The 27,306-nt window shown below is 37.6% G+C and overlaps 2 protein-coding genes across 2 annotated transcripts in view; both read right to left on the reverse strand.

Annotated features, from left to right (window-relative positions):
* Nucleotides 1–2,216: 2,216 nt before the first annotated feature.
* eif2ak2 (eukaryotic translation initiation factor 2-alpha kinase 2) lies at nt 2,217–23,760 on the reverse strand. Its single transcript, XM_081351629.1, has 29 exons — nt 23,393–23,760; nt 23,113–23,242; nt 21,459–21,604; nt 21,166–21,301; nt 21,040–21,092; nt 20,746–20,904; nt 20,540–20,672; nt 20,414–20,454; nt 19,792–19,906; nt 19,606–19,652; nt 19,465–19,516; nt 14,271–14,347; nt 14,047–14,166; nt 13,768–13,887; nt 10,600–10,804; nt 8,569–8,712; nt 8,277–8,378; nt 8,095–8,160; nt 7,732–7,855; nt 5,981–6,497; nt 5,808–5,846; nt 5,529–5,648; nt 4,465–4,575; nt 4,227–4,388; nt 3,679–3,862; nt 3,459–3,596; nt 3,268–3,369; nt 3,103–3,165; nt 2,217–3,022 (listed from the first exon to the last, which is right to left on the reverse strand). Exons 1-29 carry the CDS (start codon nt 23,503–23,505, stop codon nt 2,897–2,899), a joined length of 3,645 nt encoding a protein of 1,214 aa, XP_081207755.1. The 5' UTR covers nt 23,506–23,760; the 3' UTR covers nt 2,217–2,896.
* Nucleotides 23,761–24,381: 621 nt separating this feature from the next.
* gpatch11 (G patch domain containing 11) overlaps nt 24,382–27,306 on the reverse strand; it is a 3,722-nt gene continuing 797 nt past the window's right edge. Inside the window, exons 2-8 of the mRNA XM_081350797.1 lie at nt 27,107–27,306; nt 26,981–27,022; nt 26,777–26,897; nt 25,814–25,904; nt 25,585–25,710; nt 24,736–24,817; nt 24,382–24,539 (exon numbers count right to left, since the gene is read on the reverse strand). The exon at nt 27,107–27,306 is cut by the window's right edge and continues 27 nt beyond it. Of these exons, the coding sequence (XP_081206923.1) occupies nt 24,481–24,539; nt 24,736–24,817; nt 25,585–25,710; nt 25,814–25,904; nt 26,777–26,897; nt 26,981–27,022; nt 27,107–27,306 (721 nt within the window). The 3' untranslated portion in view covers nt 24,382–24,480. The remainder of the gene's footprint in view (nt 24,540–24,735; nt 24,818–25,584; nt 25,711–25,813; nt 25,905–26,776; nt 26,898–26,980; nt 27,023–27,106) is intronic.

The following is a 27,306-nucleotide window of genomic DNA, read 5'->3' on the forward strand; positions in this document are numbered from 1 at the left end:
AATAAATAATGGACAAATGGAATCTTTAAACGCCTCAGATGTAAAGTTATTCGCTGTCAAAGTGACTCCAAAATGAATGGGAGTCAATGGAATGCTAACAGCAGGTGATGGTCTGCTAATCAATGGCGGCACCCGGTGAAGCTTCAATGTTTTCCGAAACACTGCCCCTCTGTTAATACCCAGCGGGACTGTGTGCACTCTCGCCAATTGTCTATTTGCTGCGTTCTGGTGCCATCGTGTGGCTTAGTCATGAACGAGTTTGTGGTCTGTAGTGCGCATGCGTGGGCACTTAGCGCTTGGACAGAGTCTGAGTGGCTCATCACCTCTAAGGGATCGATCGCTCCCCGAGGTGATGTTATAATGTGTTCTGTGAACATGTTTTGCAACATTCTCTGGGGGTACAGTGAAAACTTTATTGAATCTTGAACATGAAAAGTGCTTGTGACTAGTGAGTGGATGTGCACCACTGCACTGTGTCTTTTCCTTTTCACCACTCTCTGTTTCCCCCGGCCCAACCGGGCGCTGTTTTCCCCACAGAACATCTGTGAAAAGAGGAACTCGTGACTTGTCGAACGCTGAACGACTGAGGGTCGGGAGCTAGCAAACTGGGGGGCTGTTGACTCCCTCCCCTGGGGAAGACCTTGTCAAACTGCCTTCTTCTTCCTCCTCGCTCCCTGAAGATGGGGCTGGGGATGAGGCCGAGGGGCTGGCTGGACCGTCTGAGCTGCTGCAGGCGGATAGTTCTTCCTAGGCCAGCCAGATCTCTGTTCTTGCACTCCACTCTGACCCGCTGCACTCACGATAGGTCTCTGCCGTTTCGGAATGCGAAAGCTGGGAGGTGGGCGGGCCGTAACCTGCGCGAAGGTCTGTCGGGGTGGCGGAGGGGGTGCAGTCTGTGTCTTTCTCGGCATACAGAGTTGCAAGGCCTCGTCATCCCTCTTTTTTTCTTCGCATCTCTTTTGCGTCAGTGTCAGAGCTGAGCCGAAAATGCCCTCTGCAACAACCGGTGCGTCCAGGATGGCTTCTTTTTCCCTGTCAGAGAGATTAGCCAGATTAAGCCATCGTTCTCTCTCTTGGATAACCATTGTGGCCATGGTTTTCCCAGCAGCTTGAACCGCGTATCTCTGAAGACGCAGAGAGAGATCCATGACAACACAGATCTCTTCCCAGTGTGTCTGACCTGGTGTGGTAGACACTTCGTCCTGCAGCTCCGCTTGGGATGCGGTCAGCAGAGATATCGCGTTCATAGCCCTGCCCCTGACAGAGAGCGCGACTGCTTTATAAGCGCGTTCCGTCATGCTCGACTGGAAACTATCAGCTTTAGATGGCAAGGTCGGATCTGGAGACGCCAAGCGCTTCGGTTGCAACTGCGTGGCAACTAGTGGCTCCATGGGGGGCATTCGGAGAAGGCCTTCCTTTTCCATCCCCTCCACATTGAGAACGGAGCCACCTTGCACTGGCATCTTGCTGGTCCTTCCACGTAACCGCGACCTCCTCCAGGAGCTCTGGGAAAACAGGAAGGAGCTGTCGTGCTGCCCGTTTTGCACTCGGCAGCCTCTTCCCCTCACAGCGAGACTTTGCAGTCTCTGCTACCACGGTCGGTCACGGAATATTTAGTTTCCCTGCAGCGCGTTTGCACACATCTTGCAGATCAACACTAACAAGCGGGGAGGATGGTGGCCCGCCCGCTTCTTCTGTGGATCCCGCCCAAGCGTGCCGCACAAGCCCTGAAAAGTGAAGCCAAAACTTCTCGATCGCCCCCCAGTGACTGGTCCTTGTATAGGTTATAAGTCCCGCCTCCCCGTGTTATTCAACGGGACGTGAGACCAACTAAACAATTAAATTACACTTCAAATATCTTTTTTCCAAATGCGGTTTCTAGCCGCTCCCAGACACTACATCATGTCTGCCAGCCAATTGGGGCTGGCGTAATGTAATAGGACTTCTGAGGAATCCGCGGAAGGGGCGTATCCCATAGTGAGACACCGAAACGCATGCTTGAAAGAGAACTTACAAACTTTGTGTAGTTCAGAAGTGCACGTGAGGACAATCTGCGTAGTTACAGCGACACCTAGTGGAAAGAGGCGAGCATTGCCATCCTCTATCATTAATAACGGGAAAAACTATAAAATGATTACCAGTCAAAACAATATTGTCAAGAAAATATGTTTAAAAAATATTCATGTGTATTTTTTTATGTGTATTTTTTTTATTTTAGAAGGCACAATGGTAACATTCTTTTAAACTAAAGCAATGAAACAAAATTCAATTGTTGTGCCACTATCATTTTTTGTTATAAAATTTTAAGTTTGATACTTTATCCAATATACAGTATTAAGAATTATTATACATATTGTAAGTATTAACAACACATAATTAATGACAAATTATATTTTTTCTTTATTTTTTCTTTCACATATACACACATATACAGCACTTTTGTCAAAAAATATGAGCAGAAATATTCCCAGCATGCACAACATGTTTTTACATTACACAATGATGCATTTTGGTTGCATTCTGGTTACATTGTAACCAAATCCAATTGCAACTTTGAGAAACATGATACTTTAGTAGCAATTGTAAATACATCTTAATATCGCAGCCAACATTACAGTAATGTCGTGAAATGACGTTCATGGTCGGTTTTGTAAAAAGTAGCCTCACATCATTATTAAAATGCAGTTTTAAAAGGTAAAACAAGATTTGCAACTTGTGAAATATATAAAATATACTAGAAGAAATTCTCAACATGTTATGATTTTATATTATTTATCACCTTAATGAGAGATCATTAAACATTTCATTAAATCATGAATGAATCAATAGAATCATTAAAAGTATTCTGCGGTGAAACATTATTTTGAGTTGACTCTACCAAACTGTGGCCGTTATCTCAGATTGTTTTCTGGCTTAACAGATTCTGATCCAGAGAGAAAAACTTCTCAAGTTTTTCTCTGATGTCTTTTGCTTGTGGCCTGTCCTCCGGTGTAAAGGACAGCATCTGCTTGATGAATTTATTCTGAAAAAGAAGCATAGCTAAATTATAGGCTAAACTTAATTAAATCAACATTTGTTTGAAAATAAAATCAAGTTTCTTACTTCAGTCGGATAACTGTCACAGAAACCTTCCGGAAACCTTTGATTTCTCAGATCTGGCCACAGCTGCAACGTCAAAAAACAAAACAAAAACGGATTAAATACTAAAAAAAATTTGTGGGTGTGCGCAGATATTGGTAATGCATACTGTCATTAAATACAACTGACCTTCGCTCTCTCTTTACCAGTAGATATTTTCCAGAGCATCTCAAACCATACGAGTCCAAGTGGAAATATGTCTGTTTTTTCGTCATAATTCCTCCCATTTTTCTAAGGTAAACAATTCAGTTATTTTAATTTATTTAAGTGTCTTTATTTAGTCTAAATGTTTCTCTGAGAGACAATAAATGTGTCATCACCTGCTCAGGACTCATATATGGTGGTGTTCCTTTGTTTGACCTCTCTATGGGGTCACCGCTGTCTGTGGTCTGATGCACCACCAGCCCAAAGTCTCCGATCTTCACTTGGCCATCGGAGCCGAACAATATGTTATCAGGCTAAAAGGAAAGTACATACGGGTAAAATGCTTATCTGTTCAATCACAAGTTTAGTTCCCTCCGATCAACTAAAAGGAAATACCTTCAAGTCTCTGTGGATGAGATTGTTTGAATGGATGTATTCCACTCCACTGATAATTTCATAAAATATTCTATGAATATCCATTGTGGTTCTCTTAATTTCCCTAAAGTTTCTGTCATTTATCCATGTAGTGAGAGTTCCTCCCTCACAGAACTCCATCTGAATAAACAAATACGTCCTGCTGCTGAAACACAGAGAGAAGGAACAGGCTTGACTTGTAGGTTAATGTTTAATAATGTGTGGTATTATCTTAAGGGGGTCATTTCATTCAATTTTTAAACATTCAATTTTTCTCCAGTTTGTGCAATACTTTTATGCTCATTTTCCCCTCTTTCCATTTTGGCCCTTAAAATGAAACAGGATGTTTTTTTGCTGCTGTGCTTCTGTGAATGTGAAATGAACTTGATGCAACTCAAGTTACACACTTTATCAGTATGTGCATATTCTATCTCTACCAGTTGAGCTAACTCTGTAATAATAGTTCACTCTTAAAGGACCATCACGCTAAAATCACATGTGACATCTCATAAGAAGACTGCTGGACTTACTCTGCTGTTACTTTCAGACTTTCCATTCCTGATGTGACTTCATCACTGACATCATCATCGTCATCATCATCATCATCATCATCATCATCATCATCATCATCATCATTCTCTTTACCTCCGGATCTCTCAAAGGTCACTACATCTGATGAAGAACCTGATGTGCTGAACATAAAACACATAAATGTCATTATTGAGAAGCACTCAGTGTTTTATGAAAAAACGATGGAGACTTGCTTACTTGGACACTTGGTTTGATGTGCAGTTCTCAGAATCTGACCAACATGTAATGTAGCGCACTATGTTTGGGTGATCTACTCTGGCCAATGCCTTCACCTCGGAATCAGCTTTCCTGTTTCAAATAAATGCATGAATAAAATAAATAAATGCATGATACATGAGTGAATGAATGCATCCATGCATGAATAAATAAATGCATGAAAATGCATGATTAATAAATGCATTAATAAATGTATGAATTAATGCATGAAATAAATAAATGCATGAATAAATGCATGAATAAATACTAAATGAATGCATGAATAAATTAATGAATGCATGAATAAATGAATGAATGTATAAATTAATGCATGAATAAATATATAAATGCATGAATAAATGAATGTATGAATTAATGCATGAAATAAATAAATGCATGAATAAATACTAAATGAATGCATGAATAAATTAATGAATGCATGAATAACTTAATGAATGTATGAATTAATGCATTAATAAATATATAAATTAATGAATAAATGAATGTATGAATTAATGCATGAAATAAATAAATGCATGAATAAATGCATGAATAAATACTAAATGAATGCATGAATAAATTAATGAATGCATGAATAAATTAATGAATGCATGGATAAATTAATGAATGCATGAATAAATTAATGAATGTATGAATTAATGCATGAATAAATATATAAATTCATGAATAAATGAATGTATGAATTAATGCATTAAATAAATAAATGCATGAATAAATTAATGAATGCATGAATAAATACTAAATGAATGCATGAATAAATTAATGAATGCATGAATAAATACTAAATGAATGCATGAATAAATTAATGAATGTATGAATTAATGCATGAATAAATAAATGTAAGAATAAATAAAAGCATGAATAAATCAATGCATGAATTAATGCATAAATTAATAAACGTATGAATAAATAATTAAATGCATAAACAAATAAATGAATGTATGCATAAATATACCACTTTTTTATACCACATACTCATGACAAATGTCCTTTCTAAAACTTTGTTGTGACTTGTATAATCTTACCCAGTTAAGACGACTTTCTTTACGGCGTAGATCTTGCCATCAAATTTATGCTTTACTTTATAGACGCATCCAAAGCCTCCTTCACCAAGCTCTGTGATCACATCAAAACTCTGAGACAACCTATAGATGATAGAAACATGTCAGACAGCAATATACAGCAGCAAATCATTATGCATTATCCTATTAACAGAACATTCATTTAAAACATTTTGGTTTTCCTCCTGAATATTATAATGTAAGTTAAACAAGTTACTTTGGTGGACACAAAATATTGCTTACCCTGAATTTGAGCCCAGTCTATGATCACTGGAACTGGAACTAATCAATAACAAATCAGAAATCAATAAAAAATTAATTAAATAAAAATTCAAAGCATTGGCACACCAAATGCAATATAATGACTCTATAAATCACGATTGTAAGTGTTTTAATAAAATAAACACAACACAAACCTCTCTTGGTTGTAACTTTCATTGCTCTCCTCGTCATTTAGTGTCCAGAAGCTGGTGTTACTACATTTCTGTACTTTTCCCTCCTGCATCATATCGTACAGTTGTTTCTTTGTGTTTTTTGTTGGCAGTCCCAGGGATTTGGCGATTTGATAGGCCTTTAAACCTCCTGATTTCAGCAGATCCGTCACATGTTTCTCTTGAATCTCTTCACATGAGTCTCTCGTCTCTCTTGTCTCTCTAGTCGTCGGAGACTTTTGCTCTGGTTTGTGTGTGTGTTTGATCTCGTTCTTCTTCTTCTCCATTAGATCCCAAACAGGAGGATTTCCGTTAGTCCTAAACACCTGTTTTGATCTCTCTAGGCTGTACAAATGTTTGTTCGCGGTGGATTTGTTTATTCCGAATTCTTTAAAAATGATTAAAACTGTACTTTTGCCATTTTGTCTCAAGAAGTCAACGATCTTCCTCTCCATTTCAGAGTCGGCAGACATTTTGCTTCTGTCCAAATGTTTTAATACAGCTCAGATGCTGTCAGATTCTTGTCCTGCTCCTTCTCTGGTCAGTCTAGAAACCAAAACTCATACAAGAGTCCCGTGTGGGAGTTTAAACCACCCTTCTAGAACTTTCGGTTTCGATTCCTCCTCGCTTTCCTCAGCTGAGCTGTAGTTACACGGTATAACCTGCCCATCTCTAAGTTTCGAGTCAAGTATTGCAAACGTTTATTTTTATTCTTCAATTGCTTAGTTAAAATATAGGCTACACACTATTCAGAAAAAATGGAAAATTACTATAACATAAAAACATTATTCTCCTAATTATTTATTTAAATATTCATTCATTATTTAAGAGCTTTCATAACCAAAGGTAACGATAAGTTCGCTGTTCTGACGTATACGTGACGAATGATTTCACGTTTTACCACATGACGTCACTCCCTTTTGATACTGAATTATCAAGATTTTAAACACTTTGAGCTTTTACTTAAAAACTAAACTTTTAAATCTACAGGTATGTTAAAACTTTAGCTGACACGATCTGGAATAATCTGATCATATTTTTGATCAGCTGTCAACCTAATTTTGATATTATATCTTGACACACATGAAGGAGAATGCATTTATTTTGACCTTTAGGCAGTCAATAGGATTCTTATTTACAATGACAGTCAGTTTTAGTATTTATGTACTGTTAAAGATTTTTATTTTCACATGAACATGCCAACAATATCAAAATAGATTCATAAACAGTAAAAGAGGAAAATAAATATTGCCCCAAATGAACCACTTTTTCCCACATGAAAAATGATTCCATAACCTGTAGACGAGATTAAAAGCTCCATGATTTTAGCTCCAGATTATTATGCAATACAGACACAATAACAAAAGCTGACAGATTCAACTTCTGTTCCAAATGTAATTCATGCAAATAAGAAACAGACTGAATCAGAAATGAGTTTTTAGACGATGTAAATTGCACATTTCGTCATTTTTGTAACACTAATTTTTCTTTCTTTTGTGGAACACACTTTGATATATGGAAAAAAACAGCATGAGGATGAGTAAATGATGACACAATTTTCATTTTTAAAAATGTAGTTGCTTTAGATTGAATTGCACACTCGCCATCTGACTATCAGTCTGAATCTAAAGCACTTTTTGTAAGTTGCTCTGTAGAAGCATCTTCTTCACCTGAAATGTTACAGTATAAGCAACTGCTATAATTATAAATGCATAAAGAGAAGAAGAGATCTCATCAGAAGGTCTTGATGTCTTTATCCGTCTTCAGGACTGTGAAGTATTGATCCAGTTCTCTGATCAGCTCTGTGGCGTCTGGTCTGTCTTCAGGTCTGTCGCTCAACATTCGCTCTATGAGCTTGTGCTATTTCATCAGCATCACCCAAGAAAAGAGAGACAGCATGTTAGATAACACTCAACATTTATGCATTTGGCAGATGCTTTTATCCAAAGCGACTTACATTGCATTTCAAGGTACACATCAAGGTTTACATTCTTATCAGTTCGTGCTTTCCCTGGGAATCAAACCCATGACCGTGGCGTTGCAAGTGCCAACGCTCTTCTGTTTGAGCTACAGGAAAGCACAGCGTGAATTACACTCACCTCAAAGCTAAATTCCTTGGAGAACTTAAGTGGAAAAACCCTATTTGTTCTTAGATCATCCCAAATCTAAAAGTCACAAAAAAAGAAGAAATACTTGATTCCTTATAACATATCAGATATAGTTCAAGATGAATGCATAGATTGTAATATTATTATATAAAGGTCTAAAAGATGAATCAAACCTTTTTCTTTTCATGCGCTGTGATGAGATTATAGACGAGCTCAAAATATATGAGGCCCAGAGCGTATATGTCCACCTTTTTGTCATAGGATGTTTGACTCGCCTACATTTCAGTTTGCAGAAATAAAAAGCATTTAAACACTGTATGGATCATTATAATCAAGATGAAATCAAAATAAACTCTACTTTCTAAATGCAAATTCCTGTGCATGATTCATCACTGAACACTCCAATAGTTTTTATTTGGATTATGGGTTGTGAACAGCGTTTCATTGTTGATCTGAATGACTCACCTGCTCCGGGCTCATGTAACTGCGGGTTCCTGTTCGTTTAGTCCGTTCCAGCAGAGGCTCATCGTTGTCATTTTCTGCTGCAGTCACGAGGCCGAAGTCTCCAACCTTCACTCCTCCATCACTGCTGAACATGATGTTTAGAGGCTGAAACAAAGAAACAGAGCGATCAAAACTGAGTCCAAAACAGGGTTAAATTAAACTTTTTGTTACTTGAAATAAAAACAAAAATTAACCCTATGACTATATTATAGACATGTTAAAAAAAAAAAAAAAAAAAAAAAAACAGACAAATTCACACAACAAAATGTCTAAAATTCAAAATGAAAACAGAAATTCAAAATATGAATAAAAACTATATATATATATATATATATATATATATATATATATATATATATATATATATATATATATATATACACACATAATATAGTTAATTAATAATACTAAAATAACACAGATTCAAATTTACCTCCTTAAAGGAGAACTCCGGTCAATTTTAACATTGAGCTCATTTTTTTGTACATTTGGAGTGATGTCAATACAGAGAACAACGACAAAAATCGGTGTTGCCTACACCGAGTTATCCTCTTTTTAAAATTTGCACCCTGTTGACTTCAATGGGGCAAGTTTTAAACCTGCTTTTAGCCTCTTAACATCCTTGATGTGTCATTACAAGTGCACAGAAAATGTGAGTGATTCCTTCAGAGTGAACACGGGTGAATCTGACTGCAGTAGATGTGAAAGATATGTATAAAAATGATGTTATTTCAGCCAGCGCAAATACCTGTGTTTACATCCTGTTTTTGGTTGAAGTCCAAAGTAGTCGATTGCTTATATAGGCATATATTTTTCATTACATTTATTTTCATTTACTAATGAAATTCCTCAGTTAGACTGAATTGACTTCAATTTCAATTTACATTTCATTTCGTTATGTCATGGCCAATTCAGTTTAAATTCACACTCAAGGATTAAATGGGAGCCAGTTCTTAATGAGGTCATGAACTGCATTTTTTTTTTTATTTTATAATGTTCTCAGAGGTCCATTTATATTCTTAGCAAGTTTTTACATAAAAAAACAGTAATATTTCTATCCTGTTTTTGACCCTCTCTTTCAAACACTCTGTACCTATTTTGCACCCTCCACAGATGCACGTCGGTAAATTAGGGAATGAACTTGCGCTCCCGGGGGCGGTTCAGCGGAAAGAGGAGGCGTGTTCCGGCGCAAACGTTCCCTGGTGCTATTTTGCAGTTTCAGAAAACAATTCCGCCACAGACCAGGAGAAACCTCGTCTAAAGTCAGCGGCGCGTTATTCAGATGCTATTTTAAGGGCGCATGCTTGGCCATAATCAATGTAGCGTGTCCACAACGCACACACACTTTGCTTCTCTCATCTACACACAGACGCAGAAGTTCACATTTTTGCAAACCATACATTATTACAAGGAAAAATATTACCACACGAGGGAAATCATTGTTGTGTCCATGAAGATGTGAAAAAATAGGCATAAATCTAGCTTACACATTTACCCAAATTATTATACGCCTGTTTAACCGAAGCTAATATGGGTGTGTTTCTCCGTCCCCAATGTCACTTCTCTGTGTTTTACGGCCCTGACGAGAACGTCGGTCTCCTCGGCTGTGAACCGCTCCTGGCAAATCCGCCGTTATAATAGCAATCCGCCATGGAACAAGCACGCCTGCTCTTAAAGGGAATGTGAGATGATGCTCTGATTGGTTTATTTCACGTTACGCCCAAACCACACCTATGAGTAATGAAGCGACTTCAGACCAACACATTTTAGATTAGCGTCGGGCGCAAGAGTCATTTATCCCGCCGGTATAATAGCAACAGTGCCCGAGATCCGCCCACAAAGTTACTTGCGTTTCACGTTTGATACTTGCGTTTCAGATCGTTAAAATAGGGCCCCTTATGTCAAAAGTTAATTTGATTTCACAATTCATGAGCTCTTTAATTCTGAGTTGTGTCCGAGCCTGATGTAAGCTCGTTTTAGCGAGGTGCTCACCTTCAGGTCTCTGTGGATCAAGCCCTTGGAGTGAATGTAATCCACGGCCGTCAGCACCTCTCTGCTGATCCATGCCGCATCCGTTCTCCTCTCTGGGAAACATTCCTTTGAAGAGTTTCTTTTATCAATCCAGGCACGCAGCGTGTCTCCCTCACAAAGCTCCATCTGAATGTAGAGGAACTTTGTCCCCTGGCCACTGCCAGAACTAAAGCCAACAGATACATAGATTTTTAGCAGAACAAATGTTTGATGTTTGTTTTTTCCAAAAGTCCATGTATAGTAGAACAATAGGGACTGCATGACTATTGCTATTAGTGTGTTGAGTCTGTGTCGAGGAGTCATGAAACACTTTCAGTCAGGCATAGGGTTGGGAATCGAAAATCGATTTCAATTCTGGAATCAAATACTTGAGGTAACAAGTATTTGTTATAACATGGGTTATAGGTTGAAAGTTGAATGAACGAGTACTTATGTCCTTTCGATTTCTTACAGGTTGAGTTGTTGTTGCCCATAACATGCTAGCATTCTGCTAATGAACGCTGATTGGTCAGTGAAGGACTGATTACGACCAGAGATACCGTTTGATGGCATCGTGGCATCCGAAGCGGGACCAGAAACAAACAAAACAGAAACTCTTCTAGCGCGTGTGTTTGCCTGTGTCAGCTGTGCTGTGTGTTTGCCTGGGTCAGCTGTGTTGTGTGTTTGCCTGTGTCAGCTGTGTTGTGTGTTTGCCTGTGTCAGCTGTGTTGTGTGTTTGCCTGTGTCAGCTGTATTGTGTGTTTGCCTGTGTCAGCTGTGTTGTGTGTTTCCCTGTGTCAGCTGTGTTGTGTGTTTACCTGTGTCAGCTGTGTTGTGTGTTTGCCTGTGTCAGCTGTGTTGTGTGTTTGCCTGTGTCAGCTGTATTGTGTGTTTGCCTGTGTCAGCTGTGTTGTGTGTTTACCTGTGTCAGCTGTGTTGTGTGTTTACCTGTGTCAGCTGTGTTGTGTGTTTACCTGTGTCAGCTGTGTTGTGTGTTTGCCTGTGTCAGCTGTGTTGTGTGTTTGCCTGTGTCAGCCTGTGTCAGCTGTGTTGTGTGTTTGCCTGTGTCAGCTGTGTTGTGTGTTTGCCTGTGTCAGCTGTGTTGTGTGTTTGCCTGTGTCAGCTGTGTTGTGTGTTTGCCTGTGTCAGCTGTGTTGTGTGTTTCCTGTGTCAGCTGTGTTGTGTGTTTACCTGTGTCAGCTGTGTTGTGTGTTTGCCTGTGTCAGCTGTGTTGTGTGTTTGCCTGTGTCAGCCTGTGTCAGCTGTGTTGTGTGTTTGCCTGTGTCAGCTGTGTTGTGTGTTTGCCTGTGTCAGCTGTGTTGTGTGTTTACCTGTGTCAGCTGTGTTGTGTGTTTACCTGTGTCGGCTGTGTTGTGTGTTTACCTTTGTCGGCTGTGTTGTGTTTACCTGTGTCAGCTGTGTTGTGTTTCCCTGTGTCAGCTGTGTTGTGTGTTTCCTTGTGTCAGCTGTGTTGTGTGTTTACCTGTGTCAGCTGTGTTGTGTGTTTACCTGTGTCAGCTGTGTTGTTTATTTCCCTGTGTCAGCTGTGTTGTGTGTTTACCTGTGTCAGCTGTGTTGTGTGTTTGCCTGTGTCAGCTGTGTTGTGTGTTTGCCTGTGTCAGCTGTGTTGTGTGTCAGCTGTGTTGTGTGTTTACCTGTGTCAGCTGTGTTGTGTGTTTACCTGTGTCGGCTGTGTTGTGTGTTTGCCTGTGTCAGCTGTGTTGTGTGTTTACCTGTGTCAGCTGTGTTGTGTTTACCTGTGTCAGCTGTGTTGTGTGTTTCTCTGTGTCAGCTGTGTTGTGTGTTTCCCTGTGTCAGCTGTGTTGTGTGTTTCCCTGTGTCAGCTGTGTTGTGTGTTTACCTGTGTCAGCTGTGTTGTGTGTTTGCCTGTGTCAGCTGTGTTGTTTACCTGTGTCAGCTGTGTTGTGTGTTTACCTGTGTCAGCTGTGTTGTGTGTTTGCCTGTGTCAGCTGTGTTGTGTGTTTACCTGTGTCAGCTGTGTTGTGTGTTTACCTGTGTCAGCTGTGTTGTGTGTTTCTCTGTGTCAGCTGTGTTGTGTGTTTCCCTGTGTCAGCTGTGTTGTGTGTTTCCCTGTGTCAGCTGTGTTGTGTGTTTACCTGTGTCGGCTGTGTTGTGTGTTTGCCTGTGTCGGCTGTGTTGTGTGTTTCCCTGTGTCGGCTGTGTTGTGTGTTTGCCTGTGTCGGCTGTGTTGTGTGTTTGCCTGTGTCAGCTGTGTTGTGTGTTTGCCTGTGTCAGCTGTGTTGTGTGTTTACCTGTGTCAGCTGTGTTGTGTGTTTGCCTGTGTCAGCTGTGTTGTTTACCTGTGTCAGCTGTGTTGTGTGTTTACCTGTGTCAGCTGTGTTGTGTGTTTACCTGTGTCAGCTGTGTTGTGTGTTTGCCTGTGTCAGCTGTGTTGTTTACCTGTGTCAGCTGTGTTGTGTGTTTACCTGTGTCAGCTGTGTTGTTTACCTGTGTCAGCTGTGTTGTGTGTTTACCTGTGTCAGCTGTGTTGTATGTTTGCCTGTGTCAGCTGTGTTGTCGATGCCTCGAGAGAAAAGAAAGTGCAGAGTGCAAAAGCACCAGAGTGACTGAAGGATTGCCGTAAAGCAGTATCTCTGGTCGTAAGATGTGTATGACGTCATTGACATTTTAAAAGACTTTTTAAAGCAAATAAGTGACTCTAAAAAATCTAACACCCAGCAATGTGTAATTTCTTTGCAGCTCCTTTCGAATACAACATTCAAATTACTAGACAAAAAATGATATCCTGAGAAAAGTGGATTTTGAGGGGTATAGCGCCATAGACCTCCATTCATTCTGCACTCGCCTGCGAGCGCCCCCGCATGGACAGAGACGTGTTACTGCAGCCAGTCCAGAAGTAACCAGAGAGTGCCAATTCTCTTCCTACTAGACATTCTCTGACCACAGGCAAAAGTTCCTCCTGTTAGGTGTTCTTTAGCCTGTTGATTTTTGTTCGTGGTATTCAGCTACAATGAAATGTGAAGGATATCTTAAGTCTTTTTTTTAACCTTTTTTGGAATCGAAATTAGGAATCGCTAAGTATCGTAATCGTTAAAATCCAAAAGATACCCAGCCCTAGTCAGGCAGGCCCTTGTTCGTTTTAGAACGAGTTGTGTTTTGCTGAATTACTCGGAGAGGGTCTCTGAAGACTCGTATCTGTACGCTGTGTCCTCTTCCCAAGCTGTGAAGTAGCGGACGATGTTGGCGTTATTAAAACCAGCCAAAGCACCAACCTCACGAAGAGCTTTTCTGTGGAGAAACAGAAGATATCATGACGATACGTTATGTAGATGTAGCACAAAAATTAAAGGTATATTGCTGTTGTGCCTTTTCTTGGACATCATAGACATACAAGCAATTAAAAGCCAATCAAATTACATTAAGATGATTCACTTTTAATTGACCTACTCTCGACTCTTCACGATCTTCACAGCATAATATTTTTTCTCCAGCTTTCGTCTTGCCTTGAAAACTCGTCCGAAGCCACCTTTGCCAATCGGAGTTATTAATTCAAAGTCTTCTAAAAACCTACAAAGATAAACATAAGTATTTTCAAAAAGCTATAATGATTGACAAAAACATTTGTAATAAACTGCATAGTTAAAAATGAAAACAATTAGGTTATGATTTGCCTTGATTTTACAGCTTGGATTGAAGGTTGATCTCCAGATGACTTTGCCAGATTGTGTGCATTCATTTTAGGAACATTCTGTGAATGAAAATATAAGAAACAACTAAGAAAAAAATAATTTAAAAGACACTTTTCTTACTTTGGAGATGAATTGAAACTGGTTTCATAAACACCAAGTTAGATTTTTCAATAGAACTTTGAATTTCCCTTTCCATTTTACAGATTTTACAGCCACTACTTTATGGAGGATACTCGTATATAAGAGAGCTGCACGATTCTGGATAATCACGATTCATGATTTTTCTTTGTTTAATGTAGAGATCACGATTTTGAATACACAACTAAACAAAATAACATGTAATTTACTAGAGGTTCTGACAAATGTTGATTGCTGCAATCTATTTAAAAATATTTAATTAATTAATGATTTTATATATATATATACACACTCGCCTAAAGGATTATTAGGAACACCATACTAATACTGTGTTTGACCCCCTTTCGCCTTCAGAACTGCCTTAATTCTACGTGGCATTGATTCAACAAGGTGCTGAAAGCATTCTTTAGAAATGTTGGCCCATATTGATAGGATAGCATCTTGCAGTTGATGGAGATTTGTGGGATGCACATCCAGGGCACGAAGCTCCCGTTCCACCACATCCCAAAGATGCTCTATTGGGTTGAGATCTGGTGACTGTGGGGGCCATTTTAGTACAGTCAACTCATTCTCATGTTCAAGAAACCAATTTGAAATGATTCGAGCTTTGTGACATGGTGCATTATCCTGCTGGAAGTAGCCATCAGAGGATGGGAACATGGTGGTCATAAAGGGATGGACATGGTCAGAAACAATGCTCAGGTAGGCCGTGGCATTTAAACGATGCCCAATTGGCACTAAGGGGCCTAAAGTGTGCCAAGAAAACATCCCCCACACCATTACACCACCACCACCAGCCTGCACAGTGGTAACAAGGCATGATGGATCCATGTTCTCATTCTGTTTACACCAAATTCTGACTCTACCATCTGAATGTCTCAACAGAAATCGAGACTCATCAGACCAGGCAACATTTTTCCAGTCTTCAACTGTCCAATTTTGGTGAGCTCGTGCAAATTGTAGCCTCTTTTTCCTATTTGTAGTGGAGATGAGTGGTACCCGGTGGGGTCTTCTGCTGTTGTAGCCCATCCGCCTCAAGGTTGTGTGTCTTGTGGCTTCACAAATGCTTTGCTGCATACCTCAGTTGTAACGAGTGGTTATTTCAGTCAAAGTTGCTCTTCTATCAGCTTGAATCAGTCGGCCCATTCTCCTCTGACCTCTAGCATCAACAAGGCATTTTCGCCCACAGGACTGCCACATACTGGATGTTTTTCCCTTTTCACACCATTCTTTGTAAACCCTAGAAATGGTTGTGCATGAAACTTTGGTTGAAGTCCAAAGTAATCGATTGCCGAGTTCACGCGCGTGATCATAGGTAACTAAACCTATGCGCGTGAACTCGGCAATCGACTACTTTGGACTTCAACCGAAAACAGGATGTAAACACAGGTATTTGCGCTGGCTTAAATAACATCATTTTTATACATTTCTTTCACATCTACTGCAGTCAGATTCACTCGTGTTCACTCTGAAGGAATCACTCACATTAGCTGTGCACTTGTAATGACACATCAAGGATGTTAAGAGGCTAAAAGCAGGTTTAGTACTTGCCCCATTGAAGTCAACAGGTTTTTGTCGTTGATCTCTGTTTTGACAGCACTCCAAATGTACAAAAAAATGAGCTCAATGTTAAAATTGACTGGAGTTCTCCTTTAATGAGAAATTGAACAGGTGTTCCTAATAATCCTTTAGGTGAGTGTGTATATATATATATATATATATATATATATATATATATTATATATAAATTATTCAATGACTCACTCATAAAGACTTCACTTGTTTCATCACTGGATGAATCTGCTTTTTTCATCCCGGTGGGCCGACGTGCTTTTTGGGCCGATACATCTGATAGTTTTTTTTTTTTTTAACGGCCCATAAAACGCGTACATCGGCGGCCCATTCGTTTTGTTTTGTTTAATAGGCGGCGCTGGGTTTGTGCCGGTGTAATGCATTGGTCAAAAAAAGTAAGCGTTATTTTTTTTTCCACTGGCAGACCGGCCCATGAAACGCGTAGATCAGCCCATTGGTTGTTTTCTTGATTGACACTGGGCTGGCCCAATTACAGCTTTAAAAACCTCCCCCTTTGGGCTTTGAATGAGCGTGCAGTGTCAAGTGTGTATCTGTCAAAAAAATAGTCTGAGAGAAACGCAAGGAATGTGCAGAGAAATAGTGTGTAATAGAAATAGCAGACGCTGTAAAATGTGTCAAAATATAAATGTTTTCTGCAGCAGCAGGACCTTCATCAGCTCCAGTGGCTGATGAGGAGGATAGTGAGGAGGATCAGGAGAGAGAGATGAGAAAGTGTAGAGTCCGCGGTAAGCAGAACTACTTTCAAAACACTTAGGCTATGTCATGAGTGTAGGAACCCATTACCCAGTTACGCATTATTTCCACATCTGCATAGTTGAGGATTACAGAAATTTAATGAGACGCGTTTTTATCCATGTTTTCCGCCAAAATAAAAGCTTGATGCAGTTTCCATCAAAATAAAAGATCATGTGCTGATCTCTTTGAAGTATAGAAATTAGTACAAAACTAAATTTAAAGTTTTCTTTATTTTTCAGTTAATTTGTTTTACAATATATGGCTATTAGGCTACTGTCATGAGATTAATATTATAACTATTATTATGTAGTAATATAGACAGACACTGTTACTAAAAGTGGTTTGAATTTTTCTTTGTTATATTTGCACACTGAATATTGGTTGGAGCTTTTAATTTTGAACCCTCAAACTGCACCAGATTGATGAATTTAACATTAAAATGCACAAAATTTTCTAAGGGGGGTCATGCCCCCAAACCCCCCTAGAAAGACTGAGGTCCGCCACCACAGTTTTACCAAAATTCCTGTGAGAAACACTGGTATTGCTATGCCAATGCAGCTTATATCTTGTTTTTTGGATGCATCACTGTGTAGTATAGTTCAATTGTATTAATAAATTACAATTTTGTACTTATTTCATCTGTTAACTCTCACTCGTTTATACTCACTCATTACATGGCATTAGTGGTTTTAATGAATAGGAGTTGAACAAAAACATATTCAAGGGCGTGCAAAGATGGGTGGTGTTTATGATCATATGTAGTGGGCCAGTCTGGGCCAAAATGCCAGGGCCGATTTTCTGTCCCAGTCCAGCCCTGGTCACGATGTATCGATACCCTCTTTATTTGAAGCATCAAGTTACATTAAAAAAAGAAGGTGATTTATTCTATTTTGATACCGTAAACATCAGTATTTATATCCAAACTATAAACTTTTATCCCCGTGGTCATTTAAATGATTGTAAGACAGGAATAATGATACTGTATGGTTGAAAAGATATTTCATACCTATACTTGACAACTGCTCTCTAAATGTTTGCTGAGATCGTACTTGTCAAAGGTTTAATAGCTGTCATTTAGGAATAAGGTCACATGGGTATTTGAATGGAGATTGTAATTTCTTAAAGGAGCTGTATGTAAGAAATCTATTTCAATTAATCATAAAATTGCCCTGATGTGTCACTAGACATTAAGAAATCATGTTCATTTCAAATACTTATATCACTGACAACAGTAGTATGGCTAGGATATTGTCATTTAAAAAGTGGACTTGCAGCCCTCAACTGATGTTGATGTTGTCATTTTGTGTTTTGGCCTGAGCGCCTCCCTCCACCTATCGACCAATCATGAAGTCAGTAGTGTTTCGGGATCCGGGTTGCCAGCTTTGCTCTAACCTAACCTACCCTAACTCTAGTCGGATAAAAATGTCTAACGTTACTAAATCAAAAAGACCTCGTTATAATTCAGAAATTCGTTGTGACAAAGTCCGAAATAAAACCAGAATTTGTATAGGAGATGCTTTTGAAAGATGGAGACGGCTGAAAACGGAGAAGAATTTGAACACAGACGCCAACGTTGCTAATTTTCTCCTAGACAGGTAAGATTCATCTATGCTTGGCTAACTTGTACTGGATGTCAATGGACATTTCATATATTCATGACAGTCGAACAAAGTTATGCGTGTTCAAGCAACGTAACGTTAGCTCACATGGACGTATGCATTTGCAATGCATTATAGGAGCCCGTTTCTCTGTCATTATGCTGAGACGCTGATGAAAACATTAGCACGACCATTATGGCAATTTGAAACGTAATTGAGACAAGCCTAACTTTACCTCAGAAAAAAATATTCGTCATTCGTTCTTCATGTATATCGTGGACTAAGTTACACATGCTGCAAGTTGACCTGTATGACCATTGCTAATGTAATTTAGTTACTCTAACAATATTTTCTGATGGGACTGAAAACAACCCTGTGATAGCCATTGGTGATATTGAATTTGTCCCGTGTTATAATTTCTGTGGCAAATGTTTATTCTGTTTTTAGCCTATAATATGACAAAAACTTTAGCACTTGTAAATCAAGGTTTTTTTTTTCGTATTGAAAATTAAGGAAGTATTATTTTGTTGTTTAAGTCTATATGTTTTTTTGTTTTCTTTTACTATTATCCTTTTTTTTTTCTCAGATTTTTTTTGAATTGTAATTGTATTTATATGTTCAAAATAAAGAAATCAAATCAAATTAAATATCAAATCAAAAACGCTTATCTCTTCAGCTATTATGGCCCCAGCACCTCAACAATTAGTAATTTTTTAAAATAAGTAATTACTCATCAAAATATCTCTCATAAAGCATAAACACAATTGACAGAAAAAAAAAACTTACTGTGTACGTCTCGTCATCACTTGCCATTGGAAGCTCATTGAAGCAGCCTACGTTTCATCCTGCAGCTTATCTGGCAACCTCGAGTCAGGGGGGAGGGGGAGGGGATACACGGCTCTACAGTATTTTTAAAGTGATTGCAGTACCAGTTTTGTCCACAATCCTACATACGGTACCTTTAATGATTAATCGAACAGCTCTATCATATAATGAAGCAGAGCATACACAACCCGAACCTCACATATGTTTTGCTTCCCTAAACACTCCACACTTTTTCATTGTTACAGTAAACTTTCATTGCTATTGTAAACTTATTAATGTTCCAATACCTCTTTACCCTGGGCCAGGCCGTTAGGTGACAGAAGAAAAGTTGGTGCTAATCTAAAAAGAAAATTTATATTTTTTATTATTGATGATGAAAAAATAATGTAAAATCTAAAATATGACATTTAACAACTGTAAAAGCTTACTTTATTTTTGGCTTTACATCCAGTCTCACAGGTTCCAGGTTCACACACTGTAATACAGTTTGTATTTCATGAGTTTAAATATAAAATGTTAAAAATACAGTATGTTTTATGAAACTAATAGCCTCTCATACGTTATTGCTTGAAGTCAAAAATGCAAATGCTGCCAATAACACAGACTGGACTCACAGGACTTATGGCCATCGGAGAACCGACCGCAGATGAGTCTTTGAAGACGACATTATCACTTGAGCTGGGAGTTTCACACGGGCTGTTTGATGAGAGTCGTGCATCCTCAGATTTACTATAAAATAGATGAACATTCAACTGCATTGCATCTTTATATCATTACATATGTGACCCTGGATCACAAAACCAGTCTCGAGTCACACGGGTATATCTGTGGCAATAGCCAACAATACATTGTATGGGTCAAAATGATCGATTTTTCTTTTATGCCAAAAATCATTAGGATATTAAGTAAAGATCATGTTCCATGAAGATATTTTGTAAATTTCCTACTGTAAATATATATAAAAAATATTTTTGTGCATGAATGCAGCACAATCACAAACATTTTAAAGGAGATTTTCTCAATGTTTAGATTTTTTTGCACCCTCAGATTCCAGATTTTCAAATAGTTGTATCTCGACCAAATACTAACAAACCATACATCAATGGTAAGCTTATTTATTCAGCTTCCATGTGATATATAAATCTCAATTTCAAAAATTTGACCCATGTAACTGGTTTTGTGGTCTAGTGTCACATATTATATGCACAATATGTTGTTTCATTGATTTAAACTCACGCCGTCTCTTGGGTTTGTGAAGAGGTGTCATCTTCCGAACTCTGTTAATTATAAAACATGCATGTGCATTAGTCAACACTAACACAGACTACACACACACAAAGCTGAATTTCTGAAGGGCCCTGCCTGTGTGGTCCATTCACACTGATCACGAAGTTCACTCCAAGCGTGCTGAGCAGCGTTTTGCTTCGCCTCTTTTAAGCTCTTTCCTTGTCCTTCAGGATATTCCTTCCCGTCCATGACAACTTTATACACAAACCTAAAGAAGCAAATGTCAGTTTTACTTTCCAAATCGAACACATATGATCTGTGACGGGCTGTGCAAGACTTACTCTGGGTTGTGAGGAGGGCCTCTTCTCTCCACTAATTTGAAATCATGCACACGTTTATTTTTCTGGCAGAAGTTATTGAGATATGCGATGTAGTTGTGGCCAGCCGTGGAGCTTCCGGAAACATCAGCAATACTCAAACTCAGACGGTCCAGGCTAGGACTTAAATCAAGGACAAAATGTCAAAATAAACAGATCAACACATGCAAAACCTAGTAAAATAGCCTATTTTTTCTGAAGAAAGACCAGTTGAGAAGCACTGATAAAAGTCTGACATTATAATTGTTCATTATTTACCTACAAGCTGCGACCTCTGACCCCTGTGCTTTATTGCTGTTCTCGTCAAAGACCTTAAATGCAAAACAGAATGTCAAACACAAATCATAAATTACAGATAATCCAAGTAGACAGATGTTGTGTCACCTCTGTATTTTGTGTTTTGCATAACTCTTCATAAACGCGGGAAGCTGCGGCCTCTTTGGCTTCCTTCTTATTATTTCCATAAGCCTCCGGAAACTCTCTATCACCGCAGACAAACTTACAGACATAAATACACAATCTGCAAAAAAAGACAAGAGAGAAGTCTGGAATCAAGTTGTATTTGATGAATCAAGTTTTCATTTAACAAGTACTTTTCTCTCTTTTCTAGATCTTTTCTTTTCTCTTCTGGATGAATCTGAAGATCAAGCATATAAGCAAATGTACTGAACACTCACTGAGTAGGGTTTCCTGGATCCATCTTAGTGCTTTCAATGGCCTTGAATAATAACCTGTTCTTCTGTGAATGTTCATTGAGCCAACATGTGTAATTCCGCATGGGTATATTCATGTTGTTGGAGATGTTTTGAACAGATGATGTTGTCTGCAGTTAAAGACAGATACATTAATTCTCAAAAAAATGTCCATATATAATTATACATTACAATAAAATTAATATGAAATTTTAAATATAGAATAGCAAATATGTACACAGCTGTGCTAGTGCTAGACTCAAACAACTATTTCATGCTACATACATAACATTTTAATTACAGATTATATGTTGTGAATGCTAATATATATATATATATATATATACACACTTTTTTTTACATACACACACTAGAGTAGTCTCTTAATCTCACCCAGGCTGCATTAATTTGATCAAGAATACAGTAAAAACAGTGATACTGTGAAATATTATTACAATTTAAATAACTGGTTTCTGTTGTAATATATTTTAAAGTGCAATTTATTCCTGTGATCAAAGAAGAATTTTCAGCATCATTACTCCAGTCTTCAGTGTCACACATCATCATTCTAAGATCATTTCTTATTATTATTAGGGCTGTGAAACGATTAATCGTGATTAATCGCATCCAAAATAAAAGTTTGTGTTTACATAATATATGTGTGTGTACAGTGTATAATTATTTTGTATATATAAATACACACACATGCATGTATATATTTAAGAAAAATTTGTTATTTATATATAATACAAATTAATAAAATATACAGTAAGCAAATATTTCTTATATATATATATGCATGTGTGTGTATTTATAAATACTAAATAATTATACACAGTACACACACATATATTATGTAAACACAAACTTTTATTTTGGATAAATAAAATAAATTTTATTTATCCGATTAATCGCGATTAAAGCAGTTTTAGCTGCTTTTTTTATAAACACGGGATACAAACATTTGGTAGATTTTAAAAAGGGGGGGGGGTAATTAATACTCTTATTTAGCAAATGCACATTAAACTGATAAAAATATAGAAAATATATTTATGCAATTAATAAATATTGCCAAAAAAAAGTTATATTTAATAATAAATGCTGTTCTTTTGAACTTTCTATTCATTGAAGAATCCTGAAAAATAACATCTCTCGGTTTCCACAGCAAATATTAAGCATTACAACAGTGTTTAACATTATTAATAATAAATGTTTCTCAAGCATCAAATCATCATATTAGAGTGATTTCTGAAGGACCATGTGACACTGAAGACTGGAGTAATGATGCTGAAAATTCAGCTTTGATCACAGGAATAAATTACACTTTACTGTATATTCACATAGAAAACAGCTATTTTAAATTGAAATAATATTTCATAATTTTTCCTGTATTTTGAATCAAATAAATGCTGCCTTGGTGAGATTAAGAGACTGCTTTCAAAAACATAAAAAAAAAAAAACTTAATGTTTCCAAACTTTTGACCGAAATAAAACAGAAATCATACAGAATGATTAGGTTGTTTAGGACATAGAATATACAGTTTGCTACTGCTAAAAATCAGATCTATGGAAAGTGCCCATTAAACATGAAACCCTAACATGTGTGTGTGTGTTACATATATAACATATATCTACTCACAGACTCGGGATTGGGAGAGCTCATGAGGCCATCAAGGGCGTTCTTGGCCGCACTTTGCTTTGCCTCCTTCTTGGATTTCCCAGTTCCATCAGGAAACCGCTGACCATTAACAATAGCCCTCATAGTGAATCTTAGATTAAAGATTAAAACATTTGATCACAAAACAGTTATAGTTGTCATTTACAATAATGTTACAGTCATCGACTTGATCCTCAGCGGACCTCACTCAGTTCGACTGTATTGTATATGTATTTTGATTGAATGAATGATATTTGCATACGTTTTGTTGTGGCTCGGTCCCTCATTGGATCCCTCCTCATACTTCACGGTGCACTGTGTCTTCTGCTGGTACTCATTCAGCAGAGAAATATAATTCCCTGACAGAGACTCCATATTGCACTGTTAAAAATAACTACATATGCAGACAGCGACACAACTTCACTGAATGTTTACCTTGATCAGCTCGTGAACGTCATGTCTTCACCGGACGAACACTAAAACACTCGTTACCGTGATTTCATATCAGGTTTACACGGTAATAATAGTGTCAGTTCACACTGACATCCATCACAGCTTACAAATATACGTAACTTTCATTTCTTTGTATCATTTAGTTCGATTAAGTTTCGATTTCCGGAAAACAACGTCATCGCTACACAGTGGATTGACCAATCGAAAGCCACGCATGTTGATAGGCCACGCCTACCTGAAAATAACATTCTTTTAAAGTACAGTTATATAAATGAATATTCTCTTACGTACATAGTGAAATAAATTACCAGGCATAATACTAAAAATACGTGTTGCAGCATGTTACAAATATACATGATATTTGTAATATAAAATTGAAACGTTTTATGACTTAAAATTGTTTCTCTTTTTTTCATTGGGTTTCATAAAATATTATAAAATGTTTCTCAGTATGAAATTTGACAAGTAACAGAAAAAGATATATTAATAAAACCTCATTCATTAAATCTAAACGTACAACTACATGAAAATGTTTGTTAATATTCTAGGAGAAAACTACAGTAATTGAAATTATGCTTAACTTATTTTATGTTATATAATTTTAGGCTAATTGGAGAAAGCTATTAATTATTGTTCATCTGCAAATATCACAGTAGAGTCACAGTCCGTCCCACAATGCACTGAGCATTAGGAAGTAATTAAATTAATAAATATGGAAGCACAAATGTTTGTGATTGGTTGAGATTCAGTTGCAGGACAAATAAAGAGATCAGTAATTATACAAAACTGGACACACAATTATAATCAAAACATAAATGCAACATTTAATAAATGAACAGTAAACATAAATATTAAACACAGCTATGCAAATAAAAGGAAGTGTTGTGGATCGTTGCTCTAGTCGTCATGATCCGCTGCCGTGTCGCCGGGACAGTTTGAGCTCAAATCCTCCTCATCTGTTGGACGAGAACATTTCAGTGTTTTAATCATAATTTATGTATCAGCTCAAACAGACATTATACTGTAACCCTTCTTACCGTTATACTGTAACCCTTCTTACCGTTATACTGTAACACTTCTTACCGTTATACTGTAACCCTTCTTACCGTTATACTGTAACACTTCTTACCGTTATACTGTAACCCTTCTTACCGTTATACGCCGTCCCGCACCATATGCAGTAAACATGGACTCCTCGCAAATACGAGGTGAGAAACTGCAGCTTGTCTAAAGGCTGGGGAAAAAGTCAAACGCATGATGATGCTTCAAAATAATAACATTTTGTGTCAAATTACTTTTTAAAATAATGTTCTTAGATCTTATTATCTAAATATATTACAAATTAATAAATAATACTACTATATATATATATATATATACATATATACATACATACATATATATATATAAAAGAGCTGCCAAATCAATTGCATCTAACACAAGTGTGTACATATATATATATATGTGTGTGTTTATGCATGTATATATATATACATATATTATGTCTATATTATATTATATTATATTATATTATATTATATTATATTATATATTTACAAACGTATGTTAGATGCAATTAATCGATTTGACAAGACTAAGATATATTATAATAATATTGAATAATAGCTAGTTTAATTATAATTCTGTTCATATAAATACATATACACACACACACACACATTCATTCATACATATACACACATACACATTCATAATTACATACATATACACACATACACATTCATACATGCATATACACACATACACATTCATACATACATATACACACATGTATGTATGCATGTATGTGTATGTAAATAAAAGGCATGTAAATAAAAGGACAGTATGACAGAAAAAAATAATAATAATCTCATTCAATTTTCTCAATATCTCTTTCATCAAGCTCAAACATTCAAGCCTGTAATCAAAGTTATTGTAAGACAAATTATAAAACATTTCCTCCCCAAACTAGCTTATTAGCAATGAAAGTGTGCAACTCACCGTTAGCTCCTCCTCCTCCTCATCATCACTTCCCTCAGGTTTCGTTTCCTCTTCCTCCACAAGCTCTTCCTCCTCGTCTTTCGCTACTTCAGGCCAGTACCAGCTGTCTCTGGGAGCAGTGATGCCCTAAAAGAAGAATCGCAACAGCAGACGAGTCAATCACGAGTCTGAAACCCAGAGAAGCCTCAGTTCCTCAGATCCCTCAAGATCAAGTCTTTACTTGACTGACCTTCTGGCTGTCCAGCTGCTCGCAGGCCCGCTGGCTCTTCCACAGGTCGCCCTGTGTTTGACGCTCTTCTCTTTCGGTTCTCATACGCACTCTGTAATAAAGATGAGCAATACTGTCTGCTACTCAACCTCAAAGAAGATCAAAGCCTGACAGAGCCAGACAAATCTATTGTATTGAACACTTTTAAAAAAAGAAAATCTCTCATAAAAGTTTGCATATGTGCTTTTTTAGCATATCAGACTTTTATGCTAATATAGTCTGATATAGTGAGAATATGGAGGAAAAACACCTCGGTTTTATTCAGAGGCTCAAACTGAGCAGAAATGTGTTATTTGGGGCAGATGCTGATATTTATATGGACAAAAAGAAAGATGAAATTCTGATGCTTGTATTTAAATCAATGAGATCTTAGTAACAGCATTGCAAAACTTACATAAAATGCATATAAATATCGATATCTGCCAATTAACCCCTGGTTTCACAGACAAGGCTTAAGTCTAGACCCAGACTAAAATGCATGTTTGATCTGTTTTAACTTAAAGCAACTTCATATCATATCAGATAATATATCAGTGCCATTGTTTTGTCTCAAGATTCACACCAGAAATGTTTTTTTTTCTAAGGCACGTTAATAAAAGCTACTTTAATGTCCTAACTGTGCCCTAATCCTGGCTTAATCTAAGCCCTGTCTGTGAAACCAGGCCACTATATCTTAGAAAGATGAGAGAGTAAGTTTTAAATCATAAAATGCAGTGCAATACAGTGATGATTGAGAGATGAACAAATAAACCTTCCTCAAAAGCCTGATCATATTTTGATACTCATGATTTTTCTAAAAATGATCAAGGAAACTGAAGCTGCTTCAGTCCAGTAAGTGAAATATTACCAAGTTATTGCATTTACTTAATAAAATCAGTAAAAATTCCCAAACAAAAAGATTTGATATCATCTGCAGGTGTATACCTAAAATCCTCCAGTGATTTCTTTTCCATGTGTTGTTTCATTTGCACTTTTCTCCGGTAATTCTGAAGCTCCTCGTCTGCTTTCCTCTTCTTGAGTTCCTCCATTCCAATGCCGCCTCTGTCTGGAAACAGTGTGCAAACATCAGGGTTTCTGAACAATGTCTTAATGCATAATCAACAATCAAAGCAGAATACACCCTTCTACCTGTTTTAATGTTGAGAGGAACCGGCTCAACCCGTCCAGCACCTGCAGCGCGAGAACACGTCGTTATGTACACAAAACTATATTACGTTTTGGGTAATTTTGGGTAAGTTCCAATCAATCACTGACCCTGTTTTCCCAGGCCTTGTCCCGCTTTATATCCCATCTTCTGCAGTAACGCAAAGCCTTTATTTTGGCTGTCTATGGAGCTTTGCAGCGCGGCCTCGCGACTCTCTCGCTCCTGCTCTCTGAAGCTCTTCTGCCGGTTCTGTGTGTTCTTCTCTTTCTGCACTGCCTCCTTTCTCAAGGCGTCCTTCATTCGCTTCACC

This window comes from Scardinius erythrophthalmus (assembly GCF_964197995.2).
Source record: "Scardinius erythrophthalmus genome assembly, chromosome: 21".
Classification (NCBI taxonomy): Eukaryota; Metazoa; Chordata; class Actinopteri; order Cypriniformes; family Leuciscidae; genus Scardinius; species Scardinius erythrophthalmus.